Source organism: Hordeum vulgare, chromosome 1H (assembly GCF_904849725.1).
Source record: "Hordeum vulgare subsp. vulgare chromosome 1H, MorexV3_pseudomolecules_assembly, whole genome shotgun sequence".
Lineage (NCBI taxonomy): Eukaryota > Viridiplantae > Streptophyta > Magnoliopsida > Poales > Poaceae > Hordeum > Hordeum vulgare.
The window spans coordinates 360,813,839-360,833,808 of NC_058518.1; the positions used below are offsets into that span (position 1 = coordinate 360,813,839).

At 45.1% G+C, this 19,970-nt stretch overlaps 2 protein-coding genes across 4 annotated transcripts; one reads left to right on the forward strand and one right to left on the reverse strand.

The window, feature by feature from the left end:
* The first annotated feature begins 1,037 nt into the window (after window positions 1-1,037).
* Window positions 1,038-4,050, forward strand: LOC123437210 (probable methyltransferase PMT21). 3 transcript variants are annotated; one of them, XM_045115693.1, is made up of 4 exons: window positions 1,038-1,437; window positions 1,592-3,173; window positions 3,287-3,364; window positions 3,457-4,050. In XM_045115693.1, exons 2-4 carry the CDS (start codon window positions 1,633-1,635, stop codon window positions 3,671-3,673), a joined length of 1,836 nt encoding a protein of 611 aa, XP_044971628.1. In that variant the 5' UTR covers window positions 1,038-1,437; window positions 1,592-1,632; the 3' UTR covers window positions 3,674-4,050. The 3 variants fall into 3 exon arrangements, with proteins under 3 accessions (XP_044971628.1, XP_044971627.1, XP_044971629.1); XM_045115692.1 differs by having other exon boundaries at window positions 1,610-3,173; XM_045115694.1 differs by having other exon boundaries at window positions 1,615-3,173.
* A 163-nt stretch (window positions 4,051-4,213) lies between these two features.
* LOC123437194 lies at window positions 4,214-16,595 on the reverse strand. Its single transcript, XM_045115691.1, has 23 exons — window positions 16,011-16,595; window positions 15,851-15,901; window positions 15,641-15,741; window positions 15,397-15,487; window positions 13,901-14,035; window positions 13,542-13,808; window positions 13,366-13,444; window positions 12,815-12,909; window positions 12,649-12,732; window positions 12,487-12,561; window positions 12,362-12,409; window positions 11,691-11,786; window positions 11,377-11,606; window positions 7,405-10,805; window positions 7,214-7,287; window positions 6,946-7,026; window positions 6,371-6,442; window positions 6,187-6,292; window positions 6,046-6,109; window positions 5,205-5,333; window positions 5,003-5,120; window positions 4,798-4,874; window positions 4,214-4,721 (listed from the first exon to the last, which is right to left on the reverse strand). Exons 1-23 carry the CDS (start codon window positions 16,545-16,547, stop codon window positions 4,361-4,363), a joined length of 6,372 nt encoding a protein of 2,123 aa, XP_044971626.1. The 5' UTR covers window positions 16,548-16,595; the 3' UTR covers window positions 4,214-4,360.
* Between the last annotated feature and the right edge of the window lie 3,375 nt (window positions 16,596-19,970).

The following is a 19,970-nucleotide window of genomic DNA, read 5'->3' on the forward strand; positions in this document are numbered from 1 at the left end:
ATGGATCGAGTGACACTCTACTGGCAGCTATACTCCATAGTAGTATTATCTAGCTTGATTTCACTGGCCCAGCTAGGTCGACTCACTCACTGTGCCGCACGGCTGCCGGCCAACGAAACCGACGCATCTTTGCTGTGGTCACGGGCGGGCGGTCCAATATTTTCTGTTCGGTGCATGCCAAAGCTCATACCATCTCACAGCAAAACTACAGTTGCCACTTTCGCCCGGCTGCGTGGGGCTTCATCGCTAGGATGGCAAAATCCTACTAGCTCCTACCGTTGTACTCCAGCATGCATGTGCGTGATTAGCAAGATTAACAGCTGACAGCCGAGATGACGACTCGGATATTTATTACTTGCATGCGACTGCAATTTCGGCGTCCACAGTTTTTTTAGGGTCCACGGCTTGGTGTAGATGAGTGAGGCAGTCGTCGTGGGTGGTGGCGCACCCACTCGCTCGCTCGCTCACTCACTCACTCACTCCTCCACCGAGCTGACTGGTTAAATGCGATCCGCCAAACCCATCTTGTAATGCTACGTTAACAGCCCGAGACAAAGCCAATAATGTGATGTATGACCGGCCAGATCGAATTAAAGAAAGCAATTCCCTGAAGTGTATGTACGCGCGTGGGTGTTTTTTTAGCCATATATACGTACGGCGTGCATGCGGATCCACTGCTCCACTAGTCGGTTGACGTTGAACATACAGGGAAATGGGTCAATCTTGGCAATCAAGACCAAACAGTCGGTCTAAACAAGCATGTGACCTGTTTTCACCCACTACGCGACAGTAAAAATTGTTTGTAACTCTGCTTGATGTTTTGCTTTGGGTTGGCCGAGTCGGGGCGTCTCCAATTAACCCACAATAAAGCACCCGTGGATGGACCGATCATGGCACCCACTTGTGGTCAATCGTTACCGGAAGAAGACGACGATGGTGATGGGAGTGGGCGCGTGCCTAACCGTCGTCAATGGTCTCTCTCTCTCTCTCTCTCTCTCTCTCTTTTTAGGGCGTCAATGGGGTCTTTAAAACTCCCTGGAGTGTCCGGCCTACACAACACAGAGGGCGGCCAGGCCACTGCTAGAGATACTCCCACATAATTGCCTGCCCAATCAGGCTGCCAATTCTTGTTTGTTAATCCGGTCGTTTTATTTATGCGAGTAGTAGTACTCCTAGTAAGGATCCTTCCGGTTTTATATTCATTCAGCTTCAGATCTAATCTAGCAATGGAGTAGTTTTTCCGTAGTAACGTAGATCTTCCTTGGCGGGCCGAGAGCCCATCAGCCGACACGCATCTGCCTTCCTTCCTTCCTTCCTTCCTTCGCCGCTAGCTATATATCGACCGACCGATCGATCGTCCTCAAGACCTCCCAACCTCTGCTCCCCGGCCTGTCGCCTGGCTCCGTTTGGCTCCAAACTTCCACTTTCAACCCAAAGGTACGTCTTTTTGTAGTAGCAGAGAAAGATTTCATCGTCAATCGATAATTCCGTTGCGTATCCGGTCCGGAAATCGCGTCGCGTGCGTATTCTCGTACGGGGTTTGTTACCGATTCTGACGCCCACAATCAATCAACAAACTTTAAAAAATCAGGCCCAATCCCATCCGCAGGGCAGAGGGCAGAGGGCAGGGCGATGAAGTACAGCAAGGAGGCCAAGCCCGAGCGGGCGGGCGGCGGCGGCGGCGCCGGGGCGAGGGCCGTGCCGGTGGCGCTCATGCTGCTCCTCCTCTGCGGCTTCTCCTTCTACCTCGGCGGCATCTACAGCACCGGCCGCACCTTCACCTTCTCCACCACCACCACCAGCATCATCCCCATTGTCTCCACCACCAAACAGGAGGGCTCCGCGATCGCCCTCGCCATCGCCGGCCACGGCAACGGCAACGGCGACGAAGAGGTGGAGTTCTCAGAGTGCCCCGCTGAGTACCAGGACTACACCCCCTGCACCGACCCCAAGCGGTGGAGGAGGTACGGGAACTACCGGCTCAGCTTCATGGAGCGGCACTGCCCGCCGCCGCCGGAGCGCGCCGTCTGCCTGGTGCCGCCGCCGCGGGGCTACAAGCCGCCCATCCGCTGGCCCAAGAGCAAGGACCAGTGCTGGTACCGCAACGTGCCCTACGACTGGATCAACAGCCAGAAGTCGAACCAGCACTGGCTGCGCAAGGACGGCGACCGCTTCACCTTCCCCGGCGGCGGCACCATGTTCCCCAACGGCGTCGGCGCCTACGTCGACCTCATGGCCGACCTGGTCCCCGGCATGAAGGACGGCAGCGTCCGCACCGCGCTCGACACGGGCTGCGGCGTCGCCAGCTGGGGCGGCGACCTGCTGGCCCGCGACATCCTGACCGTGTCGCTGGCGCCCAGGGACAACCACGAGGCGCAGGTGCAGTTCGCGCTGGAGCGCGGCATCCCGGCCATCCTCGGCATCATCTCCACGCAGCGCCTGCCCATCCCGTCGGCCTCCATGGACATGGCGCACTGCTCCCGGTGCCTCATCCCGTGGACGGAGTTCGGGGGGCTCTACCTGATGGAGATCCAGCGGGTGCTCCGGCCGGGCGGCTTCTGGGTGCTCTCCGGCCCGCCCATCAACTACGAGAACCGGTGGCACGGCTGGAACACCACCGTGGAGGCGCAGAAGGCCGACTTCGACAGGCTCAAGAAGATGCTCGCCAGCATGTGCTTCCGGCTGTACAACAAGAAGGGCGACATCGCCGTGTGGCAGAAGTCCCTCGACGCCGGCTGCTACGACAAGCTGACGCCGGTGACCACCCCGGCCAAGTGCGACGACAGCGTCGACCCGGACGCGGCCTGGTACGTGCCCATGCGCTCCTGCGTGACCGCGCCCAGCCCCAAGTCCCGCGCCAAGGCGCTGCCCAAGTGGCCCCAGAGGCTGGGCGTCGCGCCGGAGCGCGTCTCCGTCGTCCCCGGCGGCAGCGGCAGCGCCATGAAGCACGACGACGGCAAGTGGAAGGCGGCCACCAAGCACTACAAGGCGCTGCTGCCCGCGCTGGGGAGCGACAAGGTGCGGAACGTCATGGACATGAGCACCGTCTACGGCGGGTTCGCGGCGAGCCTCGTCAAGGACCCCGTGTGGGTCATGAACGTCGTCTCCTCCTACGGGCCCAACTCCCTCGGCGTCGTCTACGACAGAGGGCTCATCGGCACTAACCACGACTGGTACGCAACTACGCATTACCTCCTCTTCCAACTGCACCCCTGCTTTGCTCGACGACTCTCTGTTCCTTCCACATTGCCAGAACGGAATTAACCTGCTGGTTCTCACTTCTCAGGTGCGAGGCCTTCTCCACGTACCCACGTACGTACGACCTGCTGCACGCCGACGGCCTGTTCACCGCAGAATCGCACAGGTAAGTACAGTAAAATCTTGCTGGGAATTCAGCTCAGACGAGGAAAAGATGTCAAGTTGCTGACGGTTTGTACCTGGCATTTGGCATTGCAGATGCGAGATGAAGTTTGTGCTTGTTGAGATGGACCGCATCCTTCGCCCGACCGGCTACGCCATCATCCGGGACAACCCATACTTCCTCGACTCCGTGGCCTCCATCGCCAAGGGGATGAGATGGACCTGCGACAAGCATGACACCGAGAACAAGGAGAATGAGAAGGAGAAGCTCCTCATCTGCCACAAGCAGCTCTGGTCGCCAAAGAAGGCATAGATACGATACGAACCAGCAGTCGCGGTGACAAGAATTGGCCATGATCCCAATGGAAAGGCGAGGGTGATTCATAGTCAGCAATTTGATAGAACAAGAGGGTTCATAGTCATCAAAATAAATTACATGAGTAATATATATATAGTTTATATCTTATCATATACTGTATTCATATAGGAGGATCCAATAGTTAGCTATTGATCACACAACAGTTGATTCTTTTTCTTTGCCGAAAAACCGGGGGAGGTAAAAGTTTGGTGAGGCACCGGTAAGCCGCAAGTTGTTATCCAAATACTGTATGCATGTCCTATAGCTAGTCAGTACTGTGATTGTAATCAAGCAATCAAGCGGGTTGGCCATATATATTATTTGTTCAAACATTTATGGAGCATGAAGTGATAGTGATGCAGTATCATTCCTTCCCCCCAGTGCAGCGATCAGTTAGTTGTGTGTTGCTGTCACCTGTCAGTCTGGTGCGGTGCAGCCAAGGTGCACCTCACCCCCGATCTCTCTGTTTTCCAGTTATATAAACCACCTTGTCTATGTAACACTAACACTGCAGCTTTGAAGTACTAGTAGTACATGATACAAGACGCAGAATTTGCTTTGGTTACAGTAGTGGCCGGTTGCTGGAGCAAGAGATGCATTGAATAACTGACCAAAAAGGACTACTGAGTAGAAGAGTAGCCTTCATTGCTTCCGCTCCCATTTACCTTCCCGTCTACCGTCTCGCTCTCTGCGCTCCATGACCTGCCTCGACGACTTGCTGCTGCCGGCTCGTGTCCCGTGCCTCGAGCCCGACCCCGGCCCGTCGAACTCCGGGTCTCCCATGCTGCTGGTATCGCCACCGGAATCCCTGCTTCCCTCCGCGTTCTCCTCGTAGCCGCCATCGCTGCCACGGTCGCGGGATTGCAGTATCGTAGGAAACGACGATGGCCTTGACGCACCACCCATCACGACCGTTGATTGACCCTCGTGGCCTTGGCCGCGGCTTCCCTCCTGCTGTGCGCCTCTACCGTTATCCCTTTCACGGTACCTCTCCCTCGCCCGGCTGCGCAATGTTTGCCAATCACACAGATGTTGCGAGAGATGGCAAGAACAGGCGAATCGGTAGGGTCGATCAATACCTGCTGGGGTTGGTTGAGAACTCCCGCCTCGATGACCGCCCCAACTCGACCTGCTCCAGCTCACGTTGAAGCTCTCTCTGCACAAGTCAATCAGCACAGCATATGATGCAACAGGGAAAAAAAAAACGTATGGCGATGGCAAACAAAACACGCCACGACACCGATAAGCAATTTCAATTTGAAAGGGTAAAACTATAGCATATACCTGAGTTTGTTTCTCCCTTTCCATATCGAGGTTATATTGCAGTTCCCTGGACTTTGCACGCTCAAGATCCAGCTGTCGCTGCCTTTCGATGTCACGCTCCATCTCAAGTGTTCTTTCCCTGCAAAGATATTGCAACAAGGAAATAAGAACAAGCACATATGTCGTTTCTGACATGTCAAATAAAGAGGCAACAGCTCCAAACCTATCAAGCTCTTGCATAAGCTCCATTTCCTTGCAACTCGTCTCTTCCAAGTACTTTTCACGGGTATGTCTGATAAGCAATTTCTTCTGTCGGCGTGCTATAATATCCTCCCTGAGCTTGGACCGTTCTCTATCAAGGAAATACATGTTAGCTGCATAACAAGTAACGCTAACAGTAAGTTCCAAGGATTCTATCCCTCAAAAAAAAGTTTAATGCTTCTAAATTAAAATTAAACTGGTGTAAGAAAATAGTACTCCCTCCGTCCCAAAATAAGTGTCGCGGATTTAGTATTAAATTAGTACGAATTTTGTACTAGATCAACGACACTTATTTTGGGACAGAGGGAGTACTATTCATGGATATACAAGGCTTTCTTATGAAGCTTCATATTCAAACTTATCGCTCTCAAGATCTAGAAAAGGAATAGGATTTAGAACTTCAGTACTCCATATTATGCAGCACTTCGTGCCTCCATCAAAACCACCATGGGGTAACTCTATAATTTTCCAAGGTAAAAGAGCACCCGACCAATTCAAAACAATGACTTGCTTCATGTAAATCTTAATGATCTCTGAGGTACATCTTTAACCATTTTTTTTTGTTAGGAATATTTCTAAAGCAAGATAAGAGTACTAAAATTGCTGTACTTATCATGATGAGTCTAACTTCATAGGGAAAATTTAAACTTTAAAAAGGTTGTGTTGTCAAAGATTAAAAAATTCACCAGCGCCAACACACCTCCCACGGTGATAAGAATGTTTTGCCCAAAGAAAGTAATTGTCAAGAGCTTGAGGAATAAAGTACGCTTGGACCAGGTGTAAAATGTGATATGTCAACTTACAGGGACCGTATATCTTCACGGATCTGCTGAAGCTGTGTATTAACTTCACTACTATCCTTGTAATCTGTAGATGCAATTACATTACTGCACATTAAGGGAACAATATTCATAATAATAGTTCTTAATAGTCACTGATCTTACATGATAACATGCCTGGAACCACAGTATCCTGGGGATGTCCGGCAAATTTCAGAACTGCTTTCTCATTTTTAATAAGCTCCAATTCAACCTCAGCTTCTTCAAGTTCCTTGGTGTTGTAATTATTTAAGTGTCAGAATAAGATAATGAATACATGGCGGCCAGAAACCTTGGTTGTATCTCTAACCTGACATTCCTGATCAGATCTGATCGAGAAGAACTCAAAGTAGGACTCAACAGAACTCAAAGAGGACAACACCTATCAAAAAGGATTCACAAAAGCAGGTTACCAGCATGGACTGGAGCTTGACATTAACACCCTATGTGCACAGCAACTAGGGTATAAGGAGTATATATTTGAACAAAAATACAAGCATGCCAGTGCTGCCTCTTCCAGTCTTGCTTGCAAGCATTTTGGTTTTCTGGAAGATGAACATGAATTCCAAAACTATCAAACTAACAAAAAATGTTGTTACTGCATATACTATTACAAAAGTTCTTCCTTCAAGAATTCTAAAGATCAAGGTAATTGCTCCAAGCCTCCAACAATGACTAGAAGTTTGCTATTTGAAGAAGTATTAAGCACTTATACTGTTAGGTACAAAAGTGCACGCACACTCATCAATGTGAAGTGAACCTCTTTTGAGTTCAGAACTGAAACAGTGATCGACAGCACAGACTTCAAGTAATAAAGCAGAAAAAGAAGTGACAATAATATAGAAAAATAGGCATTTCGTAATGAATCATAAGAAAGATTATGACCTGAAGAATTGATTCACGGACATCCTTATAATCAGTATTTACTGGTTTTGAAGTAGATCCAGCAAGAAGTTCTTTTACAACCTAAAGAGACACAGAGTCAGTACTCAGTAGCCAGAACATGTACAAAATAATATTGAGTCTGCTAGCCATGGTCCTAGGATAGAAGAAGATGGTTGAAGGAGAGGGAGGGAGAGAGGGAGGGAGGGAGAGAGGGAGGGAGAGAGGGAGGGAGGGAGAGAGGGAGGGAGAGAGAGAGAGAGAGAGAGACTGTTTTAGCATCAGATTCAGTTCTTAGCTGACATAGAGCTCGACAGAGATCTTTCTCCAGGGCACCAAAACCTCCTAATAATACATCAGAAAATAGTAAATAAAGTGCTTCAATAATCAGTTGTTAAGGTTGAACCCCACATAAGGGCATAAGTACAACATAAATGTGGGTAATCGAGAAGCATTATTTACCAGTTAGTGATGCTTGCATGTTTTCCAATTTCCTCCAAACACATTCAGGAATCAAAGCAATATCTTCAGAAGAAGAATAAAGACATGCCTTTGAAAGGAACAGTAAGGACATTCGTGTCAAATAGCCCTCTTCGATTACACACGAAAGTTGCCCCACACCTTTCAGGATACCGTCACTTGATGCAAGAAATGACCGCAGATGATTTTTATCAACAAATGGAACATATTCAGTAAGCAAAGCCATTGCATGATTCCTTAATAGCATAGAAGAGTCATAGAGAGCCAATGCTATTATTCTGTTCCATGTATGAGTAACCAAATGGGATGCCATTGTTGAACCAGATCCAACTTCAGCAGTGCTCGCCAAGTGAATAATCCTCCCAAGTTGCTGCAATGCAACAGAGCGTTGTTCTGGTTCGGCGTGACTCAACATTGTACAGAAAAGATTAATCAACGAGGTTTCACTATTCTTGAGGTCTTCAATTCCAGCTGAAACCAATAACGATAACCACTTCTCTGTCTGCAGTCTCCAAGATATCCTAGGTGCATGAGAGCAGAAGTGCTCGATTGCTGAACAAGTGGCAGTAAGAACATTACCCCAAGCAAGAACATTAGGTAGTTTAATCATATAGTCAAGCATAGAGGATGCCACCTGCCAGCACTGCTTTTCCTGATTTCCTAAAATGGTTTCTGCAAGACCTTCAAGAGCACTGTCCCAGTGCTTTTGTACAAGCTCCACCTCTTGCCTAGTGTTACTAGAAATTGTGTTTCCTTGAGTAACAGATTTTAAACATTTCGCATACAGCAAACACTTTGCCATCGATGAAGACAGCCTATAGGCCAACTGATGGTGCCATTTCCAGCTACTCTCAGTTGACAGGGTAAGATGTGAAATGACCTTCTCCAGGGCATCACAAAATTCTATAATGCAACCAACAGGTGGAGAATTAACCCCCTTCGACTTTTCCGCATTGTCTGTGGATTTAACTAATAGCTGCTCTGCACTATCTTGTGAATTCTTCTCAAGTTGCATCATGGCATCCCCACTTATGGAATTTGCAGCCTCCCTAGACTGTTCACTCACAGAAAGGATGCTGATACCAAGTAATTCAATATTCTGAACTAGTACAGTTACACAACCATCAATAAGTGTATGAAAGCCTTCAAGATAGCTACACAGCAGTGATGGTGGATCAGAACCGATAGAGTCTACCCATACTAGCAAGGAGTCCAATATTTCAATCCTCCTCTTAAAGGACAGATCAGGAAGCAGGGACCCCAGAATGAAGATCAGCAATGGGACCTGAATCTTATCACCGGTTGCATCCTTTGTATGTTTACCACACCGGATAATTTGAAACAATTCTTCGAAACAAATCAATTCAAAATCACTGCAGTCAATTATATGACCCATCACTTTTTCATCATCAATTCCCTTCCTTAAGAAGTAAGATATCAATGGTTTCAATAGACACAATACAGAGTCAAGGAAGGCCACATCAGCATAAGAAGCTCTACAAAGTGACACAAGAATGTGCACTACCCTTGGCATTTCAGGAACAATAGCCTCTAAGTGCTCAGCAACAACCGACTCGAGTAGGTAGAAAACAACAGCCTTAGCATTAGCAGCAATATTTCCTCTCAAACAACTTACTCCGTTTGCAAGTACAAGATGCTCCTTAATGCATTCAAGGTAAGGCCACATGCACATCTCAGAAAACCAACAAAGAACATCCTGTACTGCACTTTTGGGGAGACATTTTAACTGCAAACCAACAGCTTCCAAAATGGTCTCTCCAAATGTGTGAAACTGTCTGCTCATGCTTGGAAAGAAGAAATGTAGTTCAGGAAGTAAAATCTGAAACAGTTTGTTCATGCTTGGTTTATCTGATGACATTGATTTCTTCTTAAGCAAGTAATTATTGCAAGCAGATTGCTCAGTGTCAGCAGACTTAATCTTCTGAGTTGCAACTCCATCCATTAAACTAAGTTCATCAGTAAAAATTGACACCAAAGATGTAAGCTGTGAGAAATCAGAAGCAAGAAACAGTCTCTCATTTAAATATTCCTTGGCATAACGCGACACTGCCATCCATCCAAGAAATCGAGGAAGTGGGCTAGAAAATCTGGAAAATTCTGATATCTTATGTACCCATGCTGATGGAGGAACTAAGCTTCTAAAACGGAAACCATCTTTTTTAATGCTGACAAGTTCTCTAGTATTGTCGCTACCAGATGAAGCCAGAACCAGCTTCTGGAGAAGTGCCCAACGTCTTTGTAAACCATGTAATTTTACATTATCCATTTTCTTATCCCCAGCACAAACAGAGCTGTAAAGACATGTAAGCTGTTGGTTGAGGTTTTCAGCAGAATTTAATATGACATCGATCACATTATCTGGTGGACAAAATAGGTCAGTTGCTGAGTGCAACAAGAACAACAAGCTATCAAGAAGAATTTCATTAGGTAAGTGTCCTTTCCTTCCAAATTGCTTCATAATAAAGTGCCAAAGCAGAGCTTGGTTCTTTCTCACCAAAGTTACAGCATCCACAAGGTGTGTAACTTCTGGTGAAATTTCTATAGCTTGCTTGTCATCCTCAGCATCATTTGGATAGACTTCACCGTCTGGTATCTTTGCATGGTATTCACAGTCAAATCTTGCAGCTTGCAGGAGTAAATCTAGGACAGCTCTATCCCGTTTATTCTCCAAACTGTGCGCTGTCGCTAGGTCTAAACCTTTCACGCGCAAACCTTTCAACTCAAAGGAGGCATTCCCTCGTATCAACTCCGAATGAGTACATTCAATTCGATCCAGAGGCTCTGAATTAAGCCGTAAATCCAAGAGAAAAAATGGATTAACATAGCATTCTGCGGCTAGTAGCAAAGCATCAATTCCGGCATTATGCCCCTCAACTGTTGGCTCCTGTTGCATGCACAGGTTCAGTGCTAAGCGACGAAATTCTAGAGCTCTTAATTCACAGTTCTCTTGGTTCAGTAGTTGTAGATAATCAGCCCGTGCATCATTGTAATCATCAGCAAGAGTATCTTCCAACTGAAAAGGGCCAGACGGTAATTTTACATTGGTGTTCCTGCCCTCAGGGATGTTCTGGTCAAAATTTGTACTTGCTTTATCATGGCCTTCTCGCAGAGTATTTGTCAACTCAGATTGCTTCAATTCTTCAGGAGCAAATAAAGAACTGTACTGTTCAAAACTTTCTATTCTCATAGCTATTTCAGATGTGTCTCGCCCGTCAACAACTTCAGGGTTGCAAGAATGTGGTGCTGGAGCTGGACAATCTAAAACCGCCAAAGCTGCTTGATCAACCTCGGGCAATGAACTTTTGCAGAGGTCAACGTCAGGTGGGAGTGGCATATGAGGATCCAAGATAGAAAGAAGTATACTGCAAGATAAAGTTAGATTAGCGTATTTTACTAGTATACAAAGCAATTTTATAATAGGCTAAATGATGAATTTGCTCAATACATTTTCATGTGCCCGATCTAAATATTTGAAAGATAGTGTTGTTGCACAAATCAGTCCCTCAGTTTTCACCCATGGCTCGTCTTGTCCCCTCGATTTTTGAAAAGAGCAAACTAGTCACCGACTTCCATAAATAGTTCAATTTTGGCCAAATAAGTTTTGTTTCAACTGACGCCACAAGCTGAGTTGGTGGGACATGTATACACTAAGTTGGCCAACTTGATTGTCAACTCAGTTCATTACCTCTTTTAAAGAACCTCATGAGTATAAAGGGCAACTTGGCATCAGTTCATTTAAACAAAGTTATGTTTCGTGTAAACGACAACTTTATGCATTAGCCAAATATATATTGTTTCTATAAAATAGGAATATGAATGTGTGAGTTGTGACCAAGGGGTTAACTATTAGATAATTATAAGATACAGCATAGATTATTACTCACTGTAGTCGTAAACTTATGCTGCACCTGCATGTACATATTGCTTACCAACCTTGGGGCAACAGTACCTCGCCGCCATTCAAGTTCCAAAGAAGGGAGTACAGCAGGATTCTTTGCAGCTATACGAATAATGTTCAAGGCCATTTCGCAAACTTCTGCCTGTTTCTCCAAATACATAGCAGACACACCACCAAACGATATTCTGTCTTTTATTGCACTTATAGCATGATCAACAAAAGGATCTAGCATCTCCAGAATGAAAAGTATTTTATGCTTGACTTCCTGAAAGTAGGCAGTTATAGGATGCATGTTCAAGAAGTAATAAAACAATCACTGAGAAATATCAGGAAATGAAAGACGGGTTACTTTGTATTCTGCGAGAACATTATCCATATTCCCTGATACGGCCAATAAAATATACTTCAGCGCTGCACGAGAACGGGGAAGAGATTGCCCAACTCCCTGACCAACATCACACAGAACTCAAATCGTTTGATTGCCACGTGGCTATGGAAAACAGTAAGCAATTTAACAAAACCGATCATTGATGTTGATTTAGGATTATGCAAAAGTAAAGTATCATAGTCATGATGGAGACTGTAACACTACAAACTCTGCTCGAACAACCGGGTGTTTCATCTTAAATACAGGACAGCAAGACACGCTAGCTCAAAACAGCAGTACACCCCTTCAAGAGTACTCCCTCCGTTCCTAAATATAAGTCTTTTTAAGACATTTCACTAACAGTCTACATACAAAGCAAAATAAATGAATTTACACTCTAAAATACGTCCATATACATCCGTATGTGGTCCTCTAGTGAAACCTCTAAAAAGACTTATATTTAGGAACGGAGGGAGTAGTACCCAAAAGGAGATAAACTTAAACTGAAGCATTATTTTGTTTATTTATTATGTATAGGCACAAAAGTGGGCCCTAAAGAAAGGATACAAAATATGCCAGATTACATCACAAAAAGATATTTATCTAGATTCCCAGCATTGCTCTTGTAGACTAACTTTCCAACACACACATACCTGGATAACACCCAGGAGATCCTCCAGAAGTTCTACAGCAAGATCTACCTGTTTCATGAGTATATAATGTCATAAAGAGGAACAAATTATAAAAATCATAACTGTGGACAAAATCATAAAGAGACCTTTGCTGTGATCATGGGCACCCAAGGTGACAATGGTCCCCTGCACAAATCAAGCAAAACACATGCTGCTTTTGCCTAGTAGTGAACATAAGAAACGTGTCAACAATCTACTGAAGAAAATAAATACTTCTACAACAGAGAGTTCAGAGTTGCAGAACGAACATGTGATGGCAGGTATGATGAAAGATAACCAGCACAGCCTCTGAGAAGAGGATGAAAAACTGATGATACTGACATTGACACAATCTGCAGCCACAAATGACTTGAGAAATTGTAAGTGGTGCCACTAATGCATGAAGAAGATAACAAATCATATAAATTGAGGTACCTGGGAAAGAGCATTGTGAACATCTGGATGGTTCCATTGGCTAAAACAATCATCAATCTGTTCGGTAGGGCCAGCACTAAATGGAGGACGAAGTGCTATGAAAACACACAAGAGCAACATCATATTATCAGATTCCACAAAGGCATGCATGCCGTTATACTGATACCCTTGCAGATAGATCTGCCCCCATTTTTTCTTTTTTTAGAAGGGGTGCAGTTGGTTGTCGCAACTATATTTAAACCTAAGGACATCAGTAACCAGGAAGTCATAGGATAAAATCCTGGAATGCAAACAAACCAACATTTGATTGGACACAATCTATAGTCTTTAGCCACAAGGCACGGGTGTCGCACTAGTTGCACTAGCCAATGGCCATGTAGGCTTTGCATCTTTTAGTGTGGGATATTAACATGTGGCTGTGCATGTGGGGAGATGTAGATTGTTTGGTAGCCAAAGTTGTTACTCAATCACACTTCTGCTAATTCTAATTTAAGAGTAGTAAGGGAAGCTAAAAGGCATATAAGTATATAATGTCATCCCCCAATCAATACCTGGAAGAAGAGCTTGAACAAGCGGTAAGACAGACCACATGTCTGAAGTAATTTCAGCAAGCTTGCAACCTAGTTGAGGCTACAAGTACAATCAAGAAAATAAAACTAGCCTTTTAGAACAAAAGGTAACATGGAAATTGGAAGATATAAGGATGACACAATATGACAAAGATAACCTGTGATGCAGCTGCATACAGTACATGAAGAATGCCTTCTTCAACAGCAGCAACATCCAAAATATTTAGAAAAGAGCCATCGAAGTGATCTTCCGATAAACCAAATTCTTCTCCAAACAAACTAGAGTAGTTTGTACAAGGCACTAGGTTGGAAGCGTCACTTTTAGGAATTTCATCAGAGACTTCACTCGGAAGCATGCCACCATTAGGTATTGGCTCGTCAAAGAATGGCTCAGGCTCCAAAAGTTTTTGGAGCACCCTTGATGCCTTAGTTCAAAAGAAGCAAACGTTCAGAAAATACTCCGAGAGGAAAAAGTACATGACCAAAGAATGCAAAAAAATATGGTCAAAGAACATACTCGATGGCAAACAATTGAGAGAGTTTTGTCCTTGTGTGCTTTCCTTAAGAGTAGTATAGCTGTTTCAGGTCGAAATGCCAGCATACATGAAGCAGGCTGAACAGAAGATGGACTCCGTGCTCTCCTAGGTTGTGCCTGTACAAAAATAAAGAATTCAGAACACAGAAATCGACAGAAATTAGTGCACGTGCGCTTGTATGTTTCTATGCTCCCCAAGGGAAATACATACTGCCTGAATGTGGTTACTAATCATTTACTGCTTAACCAACTTAACTTCCCTTATTGGTTTAGGTGACAACTTCCTTTGAAGGGCACATAAATACTCTCCACGGAATAAAAACCTAGATATGAAGATCATGCATGATAGCTGAAAAAGATTTTTGTAAAATACAAGTCATGAATTGGTAGTTTTAATAACAGCACGGAGCACTAAAATAAGTTACCATCCTTTAATTTTCATATCATCAAACTCCATATCAATTGTTGCAGAGCAATCGGCCTTCTACTATTGTCGTTTAAATTGGAATGATTACCAGAAAATATGTCTTTGGTGTTAAAGCTGAATGGCAGAGCACAGACAGTAGGACCACAAGCACATAGTCCAGATGTAAAATGGTACTAGCTTGCCAGCCCTAAACAAGAGCACATTTCGAACAAAGAACATTTGAATATGACTTTCATTTTAAATACTTGAAACCATCAGGAAAACAGATACAATCAGAAACCATTCAATTCCTTTTTCTACACATAAAATTGGCAATCACACAGAATAGGCTGGCTGTTTAGCAGTTCCAGTAATAAACCAGCGAGAAATATTCATGTTCTCATGCATTTGCAAGCAACTAACAAACTGAGCAGATGTCAGTGCTCAGTGTTTCACTACAGAGGCATGGCCAACAAGGAGTTTGTGCAATGTGATGATTGACATAAATTAATGGAAAATCCTGGATAACATCAACCTAACACACTCCTACAGAACTCTAACAGCCTTTTTGTGAATTGAACTAGAAGTTGCCAACAAGACATAGTTATATCTCATGTTATAGTTTAGCAGTTGCCAGAATGTAACCATAAAACCATCTACCTCAACTACGTTAAGTAAATACTCCTGCAAATACTCTTTAGGTCCTATTAGCCAAGGTTAGCTCCAAGCTTGGGTGGTCTTTTCAGAACTCAGAAAGGGGGTCTGTGTACAATTAGTCAGCACTCGGCGCCATGGATAGTTAATGTTCATTCAGAAAGAGATGTGCAGAAGATAAATGACTTGTTCCTATAAACATTTTAGTATTTTACATAACTGGGAAGCTATGTACTCCCTTCATCCCAAAATGAGACACTTATTTTGGGATGGAGGGAGTATGACATAGAGCGGAGGTGCAGTACCATGTAATTAAGCTTTCAACATTCATAGTTCTTACTGTAGCACACTACGATTGCACATAGCAAAAGCTATATAAAAGGATAAACAGAAGTGTGCAGAAAGAATATTTACATGCCTCGAAGTTTGAGGAAACAGTTGGAATAGAAGCCAGGCTAGTCTTTAGGGTGTCTGAATCAGTGGAGGAAATCGATGTTTTTGTAGCGTCCCTGTAAATTTGGGGGAATGTATCAATCAAATGGCATTGCTCGCACACAGGTGGGTGCACACACGAGGGCGTAAATAGTAGTGCCCATGCACATAATGTATGTAAACTAGAGATGAAGGCAGGCAATTAAGCATATATTTGAAATGGGCCACACCTTTCGTTTATAAGGCTGAGGATTGGATAAAATGGGCCAGCAAGCAGAGCCAGGAAACGAACACTGCTCTCTGGGGTGTCTGTGATGCTATTAAGGTCAGCCTGCAGAATGATAAGCAGACAGTCAGCCCGTTGAAGTGGACAATGTGAGAGCATGGGGGAAACAGCAAATTGCTGCTAGCTTATAGCCTAGGAGCAAGACCAATTTTACCTCAATCTGGGGCAGAAATGGTGGTAGCCTGCTTGCAATGTCTTTGAGCAGCTAGATTTAATTTGCAAAAATACAATTCATTCAGCAGGGTGGAGATACGTTAGCAAGACAAGAACCAGAAATAGAGCAAGTAGAACACACATGTATATAGCAGAGCTACCTGGAGGTGCATATTGTGCGACGAATGAGATTGTTTCTGCGAAGAAGATATTTGTGGTAACAAGTGGCTGACAAGAGGTTGGAATTCAGGTTCCAGGCCAGGTACAGGGATTCCGGTGAGCTGGATGAAGTAGATGGCAATGGGGCTTCCGCGCAGACAAGAGATGCGGACGTAGCGGCAGGGGGTGTGGTTGGCCGGGTACACCATGTCGCGCTTGGGAGCTTCGCCGCGCGGGCGGACCTTGACGAAGGCCTCGGGCTTGTAGCGCAGCCCGGCGGTGACCTCCCATTCGAGGACGGACTTGTTGTAGATGCGGATGTGGGAGACGAGACACGGCTCGTTGAGCTCGAGGAGGATCCACTCCTTGGTGTTGGTGGCGGTGGACCAGTGGGAGCGGAGGTCGGGCTCCAGCACGTTGGCGGCCTTCTGCCCCGACGACTCGCGGGAACACGCCTTCACCCGGAAACCCAGAGGCACGCCGCCGTCGCTCCACTCCTCCCCCCTACCCTCCCTCTCCCTCTCCGGCGCCGCCTCCATACCTTCCCTAGTTCCCTTGTCCGTGGCCGCGATTGGCTACTCTACTCTGTAGAAGCAACACACCGAGGGGGGAGGTTGAAGACGACGGGATGGGGGTATTCGCTGGGCTAAGATCGGGCCTTTGACGGCCCATTAAGCGCTACCAAACTTGTGTGACATTGTTTAGAGCAACTCCAATAGCTACTTTAATTCTAAAAAAAGATCTTCAATAGCTACTGTGAAAACTTTCAGTAAAAGTTGTCTTACTGGATGATCGTACTCCTTTCGTTTTTATTTACTTCAAATATTAGCTTCGTAAATTTGGTTTTATAGACAAAAATATTAACATGTATAATAATAAATCAATACCATTAAATTCATTATTAAATGTACTTTCACATAATATGGACCTTTCTATGGTAAATATTTATATTATTTTCTATAGATTTGGTCAAAGTTTATGAAGTTTTTGACTTCAGTCAACTCTAATATGTGGAGTAAACAAAAATAGTTGAAGTATAATTTAGGGAAAGTTGTCTAACACCTATTTTTCTCAGTTCCTGTAAAAAATCTCATTAATATTTTTTTCTTGTTTTTTCGAAACAGCATTGGGCCCGCAAGTCAGTGGCACGACACTGAGAGGCATGGTGATGGTGGTTGGAGCAGTGAGGGGTACAAAGGAGGCACGAAACAACATGACAGTGTGGTGGTGCAACCTGGAGGTCGGCCTCGCGATGAAACATATCTCAAATATTTTGAGGAAGATCATCTAACGTATATGGGTCACACAACTTAGAATCAGCAGCAATCTTGACATTCTCCGTGTTCACAGAGTTTAACATTTTGATCAGCAAGTATGAGCAACCTCTGCTCTGATACCATTTGATGGAGTACGAGCCGACGAGATGCCAATCCATGTGAGTTGCGGACGGATCTTTCACAGTACTAGCAAAATCGTTGATGAGAACTTTCGATAAAGCAAATATAAGATAAAGAAAACTTATGTCTAGTAGATCAGATCAACTCTATGCGTAGCAGTAACAAAAAATTCACACGTCATCAATGAACACTATATTAGGTATCCCGAATATGGGATCTTTCTAGATTTTTTGCTCAACTCACGCAAATAAAATTTGGCCTCTAAAACAGCCATAGATGGCCTTTTTACAAATGGTGGATTTTATTTGTTTAGAATGAAATATCAAGAGGATACAAAACATTATAAGCATATATCTGACCTCTGCATAGTTAGAGCATCTCTAGCACACCCCGTATAATGCGGACCCGCAAAAGCCGTTTACAGTTCGCGAAAAATGGGTTTTGCGGGCCGACGCGAGTGCGGAGAGAGACAGACACCCCAAAACGGGCCCATATAAAAACATATTTGCAGAAGATGCTACTATGCGGGTCTTCAATGCGGGGTTTGCTCGGGCGCCACCCTGTCGATCCGCAAACCGAATACCCCGTAAATCAGAATTACTCATCATGTGCAAAATAAGCAGAATGTCAATATTACAAATGCAGTAATCATCCAAAGTACAATAATTATTCAAATCACCATAGCAAACTAAATGAATGTCACACATGAATACAAAACTTGTCTCGTACACAAATCACAAATGAATGAAATGAAAATGAATGGATAAATGGATGGAAAAATGGAATGTTACTATTCCCCATCCCTTTGCCAATGGTGCTCAATGAGATCCTTCTAAAGTTGATAGTGGGTGTTTGCTTCTTCAATCTCCCTGTAGGTCTGAAGAAAAGCTCTGATTCGGTTAGGGTCTCTAGCTGGTTTGACACGGCTGCCGACATTGTCATAGAAGAACTCCAAGTTCATGCCTCTCTCATCTTCGAGAATCATATTATGAAGAATAACACAGCAATGTCATGATGTTTCTAAGGATCGTTTGTCCCAAAACTAAGCAGGACCACGAACAATGGCAAACCTAGATTGCAAAACCCCAAATGCTCTTTCAATGTATTTTCGGGTTGCCTCTTGTGCCCTTGCTAATTCACACTCTTTCCTACTTTGGGGGTCTTTGATGCTTTTCACAAATATGCACCAAGAAGGGTATATACCATCTGCAAGATAGTATCCTTTTGTGTATTCATGCCCATTGGTAGTGTAGTTGCAAGCTGGAGCATCACCACTAGCAAGTCTAGCAAGCAAATGAGGCCGTTGCAACACATTGATATCATTTAGAGTACCCGGCATACCAAAAAAGCAATGCCAAATCCGTAAATCATGTGAAGCTACGGCCTCCAGCACAATTGTTGCATCATGAGACTTGCCACAATACATTCCCTGCCATGCTTTTCGGCAATTTTTCCAAGTCCAATGCATACAATCTATGCTTCCTGGCATGCCAAGCCAACCTCTTCTTTCGTTAAATGCCGTCAAATTTTGTGTGTCTTCCTCGTTCGGCGCTCGAAGATATTGAGGACCAAAGACACGGACAATCACTTTGGCAAACCTACGCATTGACTCAATTGTACTATCTTCCCCAATGCAAAGGTACTCGTCGATATAGTCAGCCGGAACACCGTATGAAATTACACGCATAGCTGCCGAGATTTTCTCATATGCACTAAATCCCTTCAAGCCCACGACATTCCTTCTTTGAGTAAAATATCGACAATTATCCTCGCAAGCTTCAACAATTTTAACAAAGAGGGATCTACACATATGGTACCTTCTCCAGAAGAGGTGTGGTGGGTAAGTTGGATTGGCGGCAAGTAGTCTCGCATCAGCATCTCGTTGCCGAGATGGCGATTCCGAGGAATGCAAAGACGATCGACGGTCGATCCACGCCGCCTCTTTCAGTTCTCGTCTCCGTGCTCCTTCACAACAAGGGCCATCACCAAGCTCTGCTGGTGAAATTTGAGAAGCATCCTCTCAACATCCGAGTCATCCGAAGAGGATGAATCCTCAAGCAGAAACTTCTCGCAAAGGCTCAACTCCATCTCCGGCTGTAGCTCTCCCGCTGCCGTGGATTGGCGTATCCGGGGGAGCCGGTGCACCGACTCGGCGGAAGAGGGCAGCTACGCACCAGCGGCGTGATTCACCCCGAAGATTTGGTTGAAAGCGGCGCCCTAGAGCTGGCGGCGGACTGGGGGAACCAATTGTGGCGGGCGGTGGAAGGGGTAGGGAAAGGGCGCTGGCTGAAATGCCCATCCCGCCAACCGTTTCCCTATGATATAGGGCATCGTATAGGCGAGGCAGAAACCTGTGCTTTCGCGGGTCGGGGAGGGGATTTTGCCGCGCGCCTCAAAATATTTACGGGTCGAACGCATTTGCGGGGTGTGGTCTGGCAGCATTTCCCACCCTGACCCTTATTTTGCGGGTCGGGGCATTATACAGGGTGTGCTAGAGATGCTCTTAGGATGTACACACTTAACACCAACGCACAAAGCACACGCCAACAACTAGCAAATTCATAT

Coding starts and splice junctions, on each gene's coding strand:
- LOC123437194 (XM_045115691.1), bottom strand. CDS start 16,547: ATGGAGGCGGCGCCGGAGAGGGAGAGGGAGGGTAGGGGGGAGGAGTGG. Junction 12,562..12,648: donor CATCATACCTGCCATCACAT/GTTCGTTCTGCA, acceptor GTTCACTACTAG/GCAAAAGCAGCATGTGTTTT. Junction 5,121..5,204: donor CTTATGCAAGAGCTTGATAG/GTTTGGAGCTGT, acceptor ATATCTTTGCAG/GGAAAGAACACTTGAGATGG.
- LOC123437210 (XM_045115693.1), top strand. CDS start 1,633: ATGAAGTACAGCAAGGAGGCCAAGCCCGAGCGGGCGGGCGGCGGCGGC. Junction 3,174..3,286: donor ATCGGCACTAACCACGACTG/GTACGCAACTAC, acceptor CTCACTTCTCAG/GTGCGAGGCCTTCTCCACGT. Junction 3,365..3,456: donor TTCACCGCAGAATCGCACAG/GTAAGTACAGTA, acceptor TTGGCATTGCAG/ATGCGAGATGAAGTTTGTGC.